Source organism: Chionomys nivalis, chromosome 10 (assembly GCF_950005125.1).
Source record: "Chionomys nivalis chromosome 10, mChiNiv1.1, whole genome shotgun sequence".
NCBI classification, from domain to species: Eukaryota; Metazoa; Chordata; class Mammalia; order Rodentia; family Cricetidae; genus Chionomys; species Chionomys nivalis.
The window spans coordinates 14,141,209-14,153,379 of record NC_080095.1 but is presented as its reverse complement, the minus strand read 5'-3'; the positions used below and the strand labels follow the sequence as shown (position 1 = coordinate 14,153,379).

Sequence of the window (12,171 nt, the reverse complement as noted above, 5' to 3'; positions counted from 1 at the left end):
ACTGATACATGTACATGCATACACATATATTCTAGGTGTGAAGAGTCTTCGAAGCTCTGAGCCCTCAGAGGCTCAGGTGGTGGGTGGTCCTCCCTCCCTGGGCCCTGACCCCTCCCAGTGTTCTATCATCCGAGGATGATTTGATGGACAGGCACTGGATGGAAGTGCAGGAATACTTTGGATGAGCACAGAGTTTATTTAAGGAATAGGGGCGGGCAGGGTGGCTCAGTAGCAGACGCCATCTGCCTCTGACGTGATCACAGTCACATTGACTTGGGTGGGTTTACCCGCGTGACGGTCGATGGTCTTCTGGGTGAAGCCCATGGGCAAAGCCTCGTGGCCAATCATGCAGGAGTAGTTGTCACCCTGTTTCCACGCATCAGCAGGCACACGCAGCACGCTCGTCACTGCATAGGTGGTGGGACCCTCGCCTAGTTCCTTCTTGGGTTTCCACACCAGGTAGTTTTCACGAGACAGCTCCTGGTTTCCATGCAGCCAACGCACCAGCACATCTTCAGGGTAGAATCCTCGCACCAGGCATGTCAGGGACACCAGCTCATTCAGGGCCAGCTCCTCCGACGGCGGCGGCAGCAGGTGGACCTGGGGTAGCAAGGGGTCTGGAAGACAAAGGGAAGGGATGATGGCTCAGAGAAGGAGATCTAAGATCCCCCTGCCCTTCCATTCTGGGAAGTCCCTCAGATAGCCTCAGTTTCCCTCGTGACATAAGGGTGGGAGCAGGTGAGCGAATGTGTTAGAGGGAGGAGGCAGCATGTAAGCCTGGAATGTCAATATGACGTCCCAGGGTGCATCTGGGCCTACCTGTGACTTTGGCAATTGTGGCAGTTAGGGTGTCAGACTGGCCAGGGAGTTTAACTGTGCACGTGAACTTCTCCCCACTGTTCCAGCGCTCAGCACAGCCAGGCAGGACGCTGGACACACTGTAGCAGCCGCAGGCGTCCAGCACAGGTTCCTTCGTCACTGCGTCCTTCCCAGTGCTGGGCTGCCAGGTGAAAACGGGTATCTCGCCCTTTTTCACGCCCCTCACTGTACATGTGAGGCTGGCCTCTGAACCCATGAGCAGGTCCTCGAGAGCTGGCCGGAGCAGTGTCAGGCGGGATTCGCAGCAATCTGGTGGGGGAACTGTAACGGAGAAGTCCTAGCAAATCAGCATATTCCTCCTTTATCCTTCCCTGTCCCCTTCTCTGGATACCTTGGACCTCAGCTCCTCCTGACCTATCCATGCTCCCTCCATGGACTGGCCAGAAAGGCTGCTCTGGAGGCACCCAAGGTTCCCTGATGTTGCACATGGGTCCAGATACCAGGTTAGGGTAGCACTTATCCCACCCCAGATGACTTCCTCACCAGGTATTGTGCAGGGCACTTCCACATCTTTGGCGGGATCAGAGTCGTGTTCCACGGAGCATGTCACAAAATCGTCAGCTGGGCACTGGTCAGCTAACAGGGTCAACCGGCTGATCATGGTGTACCGGCCCGTGGAGGCCAGGACAGGCGGGAAGTCTGTCTTATTGTCTTCACTTATATTATTTCCACTCTTACTCCAGGTCACGTCCATACTTCCAGATGGGAAATAATCCTGAATCAGGCAGCCAACTATCACTTTGTCCTTTGACACAGATTGTGGGAGGCTCAGTGGGTAGATGGTGGGAGATCTCTTGGGCTCTGGAACATACAACATGAGTGAGATAGTAGTCTTTGTCTGCCTATCTTGAGAGTTTCTGGGGAAAGGACCACGCCTGTCTCTTCTTATTTATTTATTTATTTATTTATTTATTTATTTATTTACTTATATTTTTTTGGGACAGGGTTTAATCTGTAGCTTTGGAGCCTGTCCTGGAACTAGCTCTTTGTAGACCAGGCTGGGCTCGAACTCACAGAGATCCGTCTGCCTCTGCCTCCCGAGTGCTGGGATTAAAGGCATGCGCCACCACCGCCTGGCCACCTTTCTCTTCTAACCCAGTATCACATGGCTGCTGTGTCATGTGCCTGCAGTTGGTACTGATCTGGCTGCAGAGAGTTTGAACATAAGGACCTGGCCAAATGCCTTGAGCAGAACTTTGTACAACACTATAAGTGTCTTTATAAACATGACCACGCTACTGAGCAATCTAGCGCTCCAGGTTTCTGAACCTCACTCCTGTTTGGGTATGGTCACAGCTGTGCTCTCAGTCCCAGGATTTGAAGGATCATAACTGATGGGCCAGGACAGGGATGGACAACCTAAGATAGCAGCTCGGTCAGCACAGGACAGGAGTGGTCAGGGAAGACCTAACTTTCAAGTTCACTGGGGAGGAGAAGGCCATTTTGTTTGTGTTTTCATCCTACACTTGCCTTGTCAGGGCTTCTGACCTATAACCCGCCACTCCATGAACCCCACCCATCCATCTAACAAACAGTAGACCCTTAAGACCAGATGCAGTGTAGGCACTTTTTGCAGACACATTTGAATTTCCACCAGGCAATAGGGGGGAAGGAGAAGAGGACATGAGAGATGGACACTGAGTTGCATGGTCCCCATTCATACAAACAAACAGAGGCAACAAGCTGTACTCATGAAACAAGGATTGGTCTACGTTTAGTCCAAAGTTTTCCAGCTACCTCAGTACAGAACTTAACAACCTAGCAGAATTCAGACTAGAACTGTGGACAAGTCCAGCAAGGCTAACTCATCCCAGTCCAGCTCACAGCCAAACCCAGTGCAACCCAGCCTAGCTCAGTCCAACCCAGCTTAACCCAGAGCAACCAAACCCAATCCAGCCCAACTCAACACAGCTCAATTTACCTAACCCAGTCCATCTCGCTCAACCCAGCCCAGCTCAGCCGGCCTAATTTCTATTAGCCTATCTTAACCAGCCAAGCACAGTTTAGCCTGATCCCACACTAACTTTGCCCATTCTGGCCAGCGCAGATAGATCATCTAGACCAGCTCAACTCAGCAAGGCCAACTGAACCCAGATAAACCCAGTTTAGCAAACTCAACCCAACAAGACCAAATCGGCGGAGCTCAGCTCAGCCTATCCCATCCTATGCCATCCCATCCTAGCTCAGCTCAGGTTAGCCCAACCCAGCAAGATCATTCAGTCTACTCTAGCCTAACTCAGTTCAGCCCAGCTCAGCCCAGCCCAACCCAGCCCAGCCCAGCCCAGCTCAGTAAGTCCATCCTGGCCTAGTTCAGTTCATTTCAACTCAGCCCATCTTAGGCCAGCTCAGACAGCCCAGTCTAACCTAGCTCTGTGCAACCCTAAGTCAGCCCAGCCTAGGTAAGCTCAGCTTTGTTGAGCCCAGCCCAGTCTAGACTAGTTTAGCTATACCCAGCCTAGCCTAACTCAGCTCATCCTGGCCCAGACCAGCTCAGCTAGCCATTCCAGCCTAGCTTAGTCAGCTTAGCCCAACCAACTTTAGCCTATCTCAGCTCAATCTATTCCAGCCTAGGTAAGTTTATTCCAGCTCAACTCACCCCAACCCAGCTCATTCTAGCTCAGCCTACCCTAGTCTAGCTCAGCTAGCCTATTCCAGCCTAGCTCATCCAGTCTAGCCTGGATCATCCCAGTTTAGTTTATTCTAGCCCAGCCCAGCTCAGCTTGTTCTAGCTCATTCATCTCAGCCCAGCCAGACCCGTTCAGCCCAGTCTAGCTTCGTCCAGCTCTGCTCAGCTTGTTTCAGGCTAGTTTATCCCAGCTCAGCTCACCCCAGTATAGCTCAGCTCACCCCAGTATAGCTTAGCTCAGCTCACCCCAGTATAGCTCAGCTCACCCCAGTATAGCTCAGCTCACCCCAGTATAGCTCAGGTCACTCCAGTATAGCTCAGCTCACCCCAGTATAGCTCAGCTCACCCCAGTATAGCTCAGCTCACCCCAGTATAGCTTAGCTCAGCTCACCCCAGTATAGCTCAGCTCACCCCAGTATAGCTCAGCTCACCCCAGTATAGCTCAGCTCACCCCAGTATAGCTTAGCTCAGCTCACCCCAGTATAGCTCAGCTCACCCCAGTATAGCTCAGCTCACCCCAGTATAGCTCAGGTCACTCCAGTATAGCTCAGCTCACCCCAGTATAGCTCAGCTCACCCCAGTATAGCTCAGGTCACTCCAGTATAGCTCAGCTCACCCCAGCTCAGCTCTTCTCACCCCAGTATAGCTCAGCTCACCCCAGTATAGCTCAGCTCACCCCAGCTCAGCTCAGCTCACCCCAGTATAGCTCAGCTCACCCCAGCACAGCTCAACTCACCCCAGTATAGCTCAGCTCACCCCAGCACAGCTCAACTCACCCCCGTATAGCTCAGCTCACCCTAGTACAGCTCAGCTCACCCCAGTATAGCTCAGATCACCCCAGTATAGCTCAGCTCACCCCAGTATAGCTCAGCTCACCCCAGCTCAGCTCAGCTCACCCCAGTATAGCTCACCTCAGCTCACCCCACCTCAGCTTACCCCAGCACAGCTCAGCTCACCCCAGTATAGCTCAGCTCACCCCAGTATAGCTCAGCTCACCCCAGTATAGCTCAGTTCACCCCAGCTCAGCACAGCTCAGCTTACCCCAGTATAGCTCAGCTCACCCCAGCTCAGCTCACCCTAGTACAGCTCAGTTCACCCCAGTATAGCTCAACTCACCCCAGTATAGCTCAGCTCACCCCAGCACAGCTCAACTCACCCCCGTATAGCTCAGCTCACCCTAGTACAGCTCAGCTCACCCCAGTATAGCTCAGATCACCCCAGTATAGCTCAGCTCACCCCAGTATAGCTCAGCTCACCCCAGCTCAGCTCAGCTCACCCCAGTATAGCTCACCTCAGCTCACCCCACCTCAGCTTACCCCAGCACAGCTCAGCTCACCCCAGTATAGCTCAGCTCACCCCAGTATAGCTCAGTTCACCCCAGCTCAGCACAGCTCAGCTTACCCCAGTATAGCTCAGCTCACCCCAGCTCAGCTCACCCTAGTACAGCTCAGTTCACCCCAGTATAGCTCAGCTCACCCCAGTATAGCTCAGCTCACCCCAGCTCAGCTCACCCTAGTACAGCCCAGTTCACCCCAGCTCAGCTCAGCTCACCCCAGTTCAGCTCAGCTCACCCCAGCTCAGGTCACCTCATCCCTGCTCAGCCCAGCCCAGTCCATTTTAGATCAGCCTAGCTCAGCCATCCCAGATCAGCTACCCTAGCTCAGCCTGGTTTGGCTAGCCCAGTCTTGTTTACCCCAGGTCAGTACAACTAAGGCCAGTCCAGCTCAGCTCAGCCCGTTCCAGCCTATCCCAGCTCTGTTTAGCTCACCCAGCCTATTCCAGCCTAGCTCACCCACCTAATCCCACCCATCCAATCTCATCCCACCCTACCCCATCACATCCCACCCCACCCACCCCACCCCATCCTATGCCAGCTTATCTCAGCCTAGCTTAGCAGATCATTCCAGCCTAGTTTGGCTAGTCCAGTTCAGTTTATCCCAGCCCAGTAACTCAGTCAGCCCAACTCAGCCCATTCCAGCCCACTCCACCCTAGCTCAGCCCAGCCCAGTCCAGCCCAGGCCGTTCCAGTCAAGTTGGGCCAGTCCAGTCTAGATTATACTAGCTCAGCACAACCCAACCCAGCCCAGCCAGCCCAGCCAGCCAGTCCTGCCCGGCCCAGCTCAGTCTGTTTCACAGCTCAGTCTAGCTTGTTCCAGGCCAGCTCAGCCTTGGATAGTCTAGCTCAGGCCAGATCAGACCAGTTTAGTTTAGTTTAGCTTAGTCCATTCCGTCCCACCCTATCCTACCCACCCTAGCCCACCCCATTCCACTCTATACCATTGCGTCCCATCTCATCCTATCCTACCCCATGCTATCCAATCCCATCCCATCTCATCCAATCCCATCCCACCCCATCCAATCCCATACCACCCCATCCCATCCCATCTCATCCAATCCCATCCCACCCCACCCACCCATCCCACCCCATCCCACCCCATCTCATCCAATCCCATCCCACCCCATCCAATCCCATCCCACCCCATCCCATCCCATCTCATTCAATCCCATCCCACCCCACCCACCCATCCCACCCCATCTCATTCAATCCCATCCCACCCCATGCTATCCAATCCCATCCCATCCCATCTCATCCAATCCCATCCCACCCCATCCAATCCCATCCCATCCCACCCCATCTCATTCAATCCCATCCCACCCCACCCACCCATCCCACCCCATCCCACCCCATCTCATCCAATCCCATCCCACCCCATCCAATCCCATCCCACCCCATCCCACCCCATCTCATTCAGTCCCATCCCACCCCACCCACCAATCCCACCCCATCCCACCCCATCCAATCCCATCCCACCCCATCCTGCTTAGTATTGCTCAGTTCATCTTAACTTATCTCAGCCCAGCCCAGCTCAGCCTATTTTAGCTTATCCCACCCAAACCAGTTTAGCTCAATTCATTTCATTAAGCCCATTCCAGCCTAGGTCTGTTCCAATCAACACAGCTCAGCCTAAGCTAGTTTAACCAGTCCAGTCTAACCTTGCTCAATTCAACTCAGCCTAGCCCAGGCCAGTCAGATAAGCTCAACCAGTTCAGACCACTCCAAGCCCAGCTCAGACAGCCCAACTAAGCCTACTGTATCCCATCTCAGTCCAGAATAGCCCACCTAGCCCAGTCTAACATAGCTCATCCCATCCTAGTCTAATCCAGCCCAGCTCATGCCAGCCAAACTCAGCCTGGTGTAGCCCAGCTCAGCCTAGCTCAGTCTAGTTTGCCTACTAACCCAGGCTAGCTTAGCTCAGCCCAATTCAGACTGGTCTATTCCATTTTAAGTTAGCCCAGCTCTGCCCAGCTTAGCCCAGTCTAGCTCAGTCCAGTCCAGTTCAAACCAGTTAGCTCAGCTCATCCCATTCTAGAGTAGCCTAGTCTAGCTCAGTCCTGTCCAGTTCAGACCAGTTTAGCTCAGCTCATCCCATTCTAGACTAGCCCAGTCTAGCTCAGTCCGGTCCAGTTCAGACCAGTCTGTCTTAGCTCATTTCATTCTAGACTAGCCCAGTCACCCATGTCAGCCCATTTTGCTCCATCTTAGTCCACTATAGCCATCTCATCTTAGCCTGGCTCAGACCATCTCAGTCAGCTCATACCAGTCCAGTTCAAACTAGCCCAGTTCAGTTCAGCCCGTTCTAGACTAGCTGAGTCAGCCCAACTTGGCTTACCTTTTTCCTACTCATCCTAGGTCAGCCTAATTCAGCTCAGCTAAACCTGGCTCAGCCTGGCCACAGATGCTCGAGTCACCCCAATCCCTTGCTACTGTCTTCTAATCCTTGCCCCAGTCTAGCCTGTAAGTCTCTTACTGCTGCTTTCCAGGAAGTTGGGTTTCATCAAGTTTTCTGTTTTCTGCATCTCAGCCCATGACAGATCCTTGAACCTGTGGTCATGTCCTGCATTCCCCTGTCTCTTGCTCTTTGAATCTCCTTCTTGCTAATGCTTCTCTACTCTATGTTTTCAGGCCTGGCCTGGTTGAGACTCCCCAGTGTCTGGCCAGTGAGCAGAGGAGTCCAGACCCTACTGGGACCCACCTGCTCAAGGTTGTTGAATGTCCTCCATAGTGGAACAGCCAGGCCTCCCTTGGCCAGGTGGTCCCACACTGAATGTCCATCCTCATGGCTATAGGCCATCTTCCCTATGGGAGGGAGCTTGGGACTAGGAAAGGCCTTGGCTGGAAGCTGTGTCCTCAGCATCCCCTGTTTTCTCTGTGTCATTGCCAGACGGGCCAGGCTAGGAGCTGAGGGGGCTGCATGACTGTGTGCCTGGCCCCTAGATGGGGTCCCTCTCCCACTTCCTGTTCCACCTCCACATTGTGGCCGCTTGCCTCCACGTCATGTCTGGCCTGTGGTCTGGCTGTGGTGGAGACAGGTGTGTCTGACCACATGGGCCTTGGACTGCACACGCCTGGCCATAGGGGTAGGTTGGGGTCTGAGATGCATGACAGGGAATGAAATAAACATCTAGTTGCTCAGAGACCCTGAGACAGAGATAGAGAGGGAGAGAGGACAATTAAGGACAAAGGGGAGACCCAAGAGCGTGTTGTCAGGGAGCCAGAGGAACTAGGCTACCCCAGAGAGGTCCCTAAGCCAAGGAGGCTTCTGAGAAGATCTTTGAGGTCACAGAGTTGACATCAGGGTGGGGTATGTGTCTGGAATGGCTCATCATGAGCTGCAGCTGCCCCCATGGCTAGTTCCTTGAGAACGTAGGTGCTCAGGCTGAGGACCAACACGGAGGTCAGCAGGTCAGAATTTAGTTTAGTGCTATCTCCATTCACAACCCTTGCAACCCTGAATCAACTTTCCCAGGATGGGCCTTGGGCCTCTCAGAGATTGTCAGGGTAGGGTTCCACCTGTCACTCAGTCCTCTACACACCCTTCTGTCCCCTCCCCACAATGTGTCCCTTTTAGGCTGCCTCTGTTATTGTGCCTTATTTATGTCATGACAGGACTCTGCAGCCTCACACAGGCACCAGCCAGTCTTTGCTCAGGAATGGCCCTGTCTGGAGGGGGAAGGCTATAAGTCAGCATGTGTGATGGGGTCATGTTAACGGTGCTAGGTGCTGAGTTGGGGAAGTTAACTTTTTCTGGGGTCTTGAATAGACCCACAGAGGAGAGGCTGTTGTATCAGACTTGGAAAGCGTGGAGCACATTGAAGTCCCCTTAGCTGAGGCCAGTCAAGGGAGTTTAGGAGATGGAGAGGGGAGGAAGTGTGGTTCTGGGTGCCCTCTGGGAGGACAACAGCCTGTATCAAAGAGTCTCTGGAGGTTCTGTCATTAGTCTAGGGATGAGTTGGAACCATCAACATGGGGGACATTGTGGCTGCCTGTCTTAGTCATTTGTGTTACTGTTACAGAATACCACAGGCCAAGTGGCTTAGTCAGTACCTGTTCATCTCTCGGTTCAAAGTTGAAGGCGAGAAGCAGGGGGCTGGTGTGGTCAGTCTGATCAAAGCTGCTTCCTAGTCCACAGAGGGTCACTGAGGGTCATATGTCCTGCCATGAGGCTGCTCTTATGACCCAGTCACCTCCTTTTGGTCTTAGGGTTTGCCAGTCTTAATCACAGGACGTTCTCCTAGGACATCATCCTAACATGGTGTAGCTGGCTACAGTGTGTCTTCAAGACGAAGGAACATGTAAATGGGGACAGGGGATTCAGGCGCAGCATCCATCCATGGCTATGAGGTGCAGCCACAGCTGAGGTCCCATAGAGATGCTTTCTGTGTGGGGTTACAGTGGCTGCATGTGGACCGTGGTGACAGCTCTTAGGTCATCCCTTGTGAGCCTCCTATGGCCTGGGCAGTGTTGGACACAGTGCTTCTGATCACAGCCTGGGCAGTGTTGGACACCGTGCTTCTGATTTGGTTGCCATCTTTCACTTTTCACATTTTGACTTTGGAGGACACAGGCCCTGCTTCTCCCCGTCTTTATGACTCTTGCCACCAGGTTAAATTCCACGAGTCTAGTCCTTGATGACCTCATCTTGAGATAGTTACCTTGGTCACTCTGTGAAGAACCATTCACTTATGGGATCACGTCTTTTGGGGATTTCCCAACCCCTGCATGGTGGACTGATAAGGGAATAGAGAGGAGAAGGTAGATTTTTGGTCCTAGGAGGTCATTCATGGTATGCCGAGGCCAGGGTCACTAGCCTGGTTGTCTGGACTGAGTCCAGCTCTCTGTGGATTCTCTTTCTTTCCAGGTAGGATTTGCTCCTATGTGACAATTCCTGCCATGTTGTGCCCCATAAACTGAGCCTTTGCTGCTTGTGTTTGTGGGGTCTCATGGCTTGGAGGGATGGTCATTAGAAGACACTGTGCCTTCAGGAACGAGCTGGCTGGGGAAGAGGGACACCTAGGCCTCAGCTTAGAAGTGGGTAGGGCTTAGGAGGCTCTGGCAGGAGAAGGGTGTGGGCCAGGCCTTGTCTTCCCAAGACAGTGTGTGCCTGAGCATGAGACCAAGCAGATCTGTGTTTTACAGTGGTGTGTGTGTGTGTGTGCATGCTCATGTGCACAAGCACGTGCCTGGCACCTGACTCTGTGCATTTGAGAGGGTCTGTGCAATCTCTGCAACTGTGTCTGACATTCATGTGAATGTGAGTGATGGCGTGTCCCTCAGCACAAATGCACAATGTTATTGTGAGCTGGCCAGGGATGGGGCTTGGGATGCACCCTGAACAGGGCCTCTCCTCCAGTCAGACCAGTCACCCTCCCAGTCCTGGGTCTTCTGCACCCAGTAGAGGTGGCCCTCTGTGCCTTTGCCATCCTTGCTTTCCCTGGGTACCCCAAAACCTGTAGAAGCCTGACCACAGCATAGGAGAGGGCTCAGACACCTGGAGGCTGTGGTCTGGTCATGGCAGTCTTATCTCCAGCTCAGTTTCCCCAAGTCCTATGGTGCTGATCTTGGGCTCTCAGTGTGGATCTCTGTAGTGGGATTTCTTTTGTATTTTTATAAATGAAGCTTTTCTGAGGATCAGAAAAGTAAAACAGCCACAAAGGCCAGCTTTACAGACCAGTCAACAACGACACACACCTTTAATCCCAGTAGCCACAATGACATACACCTTTAATCCCAGTAGCCACACTAGCTTGCCATAGAAACCAGGCAGTAGTGGTGCACGTCCTTAATCCCAGAACTACAGAGGAACATAAAACGGGAGAAGACAGCTCTCAGTCTCTGTCTCATTCTGAGATTCCTAGAGGCAGCATCACCGTTTTGGATTGAGGTAGAGGTAAGAGCCAGTGGCTGACTGCTTTGCTTTTCTGACCTTCAGGTTGAACCCCAATATCTATCTATCTCTGGGTTTTTTTTTTTTTATTAATCAAGCTCTAGATCTTTTGTGAGACCACCACCACTTATGATGACAAGAGTGTTCGGCCAACTGACCCTCAAAATGGTTGTAATAGTTTTTCTCATGCCTTCACCCAGGGCCCAGCAGGGCCACGCCCACCCTAGCATCCTTGCTAGACATGTTCTCATCCTTGAAGCATTTTCTGCAAGTCATTGACTGCTTACTTTTCCTTTCCACGAAGACTTCTTCCTTTTTATTGGTTCCTGAGCCACCACTGCATAGGAGAGAATCCAGTATTTTGTAATGTGAGTTCATGTCCCAAGGACGGAAAATTAAGTTTGAATGACTCTTGCATACGTGTGTGTCCTTGCTCAGGCCCTCCAGGGTGAGGATCTGGCCTGTCTGCCTGTACTTAGTGGGTGGACAGGTTGTGGTCCTGGAGAGTGACCTGCACCCAGGTCCCCAGGGGTCCATCTCTGATTCCACCATTAGTGCCCCAGGCTTTGCCCTTAACTTCAGCATAAGAAGTGGGAAGCCAGTCTGTGCTGGAGGCCAGCGGGAATGGTGGACTTGGTGGAGACTGGGCCAGAAACATTGGATTCCACAGAGGTGGCTGGTTGATCCCCATGCTTCTCACCCTCTGATCCTTGTCCATGCCTTTGGTACCCATCACCCCTATGGTGGATTCAGACACCTTCTCAAAGTGCTCTCAAGGAGTTATGGGAAAGAACTTTACTAAAAAACCCGGAGACAAAGCAGGAACGCTGGCTCTGCTGCTGCCCTGTGGGACGCTCCTTTTCTTACAGTAAAACTCTGCCTAACCCACAGGTCTGAAGAGCTCTTTTCAGTTTTGCTGCCTCATCCTGAATGCCTGTCTGTCTCTTTAGTCTCCAGGGACAGAGGGCTGTAGGGAAAGGCTGGGTTGTTTGGCAGCAGTGGGGCAGGATGACTTCTGGGGATTGAGGGCCCGGACTTGTTATGGGTTGATTCTGAATGCCCCAGCTTTGACTCTGGGCTCTAGGTAGGGGCCTCGTAGGGACTCTTGGTTCTGGGGCTTTGTGTTTTTGTGGTTATTCAGTCAAAATGGAGTAATCCTGATTCCTGTAGATCTGGGGTGAGCCAAGGCGATCAGCATTCTTCCTAAAACTCAGGTCAAATTGATGAGGGAACAGATGTTCTTCCAAAGTTTGTCTCAAAGTATCTTTGTGTAGGACAGCCCAAAAGGCCTTGATCTGGAACTTTCTGAATGCTGTTATATCAGTTTCTGGTCCCAATATCTGGTCCTTTTGGGGGTTTCTGCACCTTCCTATCACCCAGTGTATAGCAGGAACCTCAGAGACACATGGCCGCAGGCTCACGTGGGAGCTGGTGTTGTGC

General features: G+C 52.6%; 1 gene segment (V, D, J or C); it reads right to left on the bottom strand.

The window, feature by feature from the left end:
- Positions 1 to 225: 225 nt before the first annotated feature.
- LOC130882235 (Ig alpha chain C region-like) lies at positions 226 to 1,573 on the bottom strand. The segment is given in 3 exon segments: positions 226 to 617; positions 820 to 1,140; positions 1,363 to 1,573. Coding segments are annotated over 3 exon segments (924 nt in total).
- Positions 1,574 to 12,171: the final 10,598 nt, after the last annotated feature.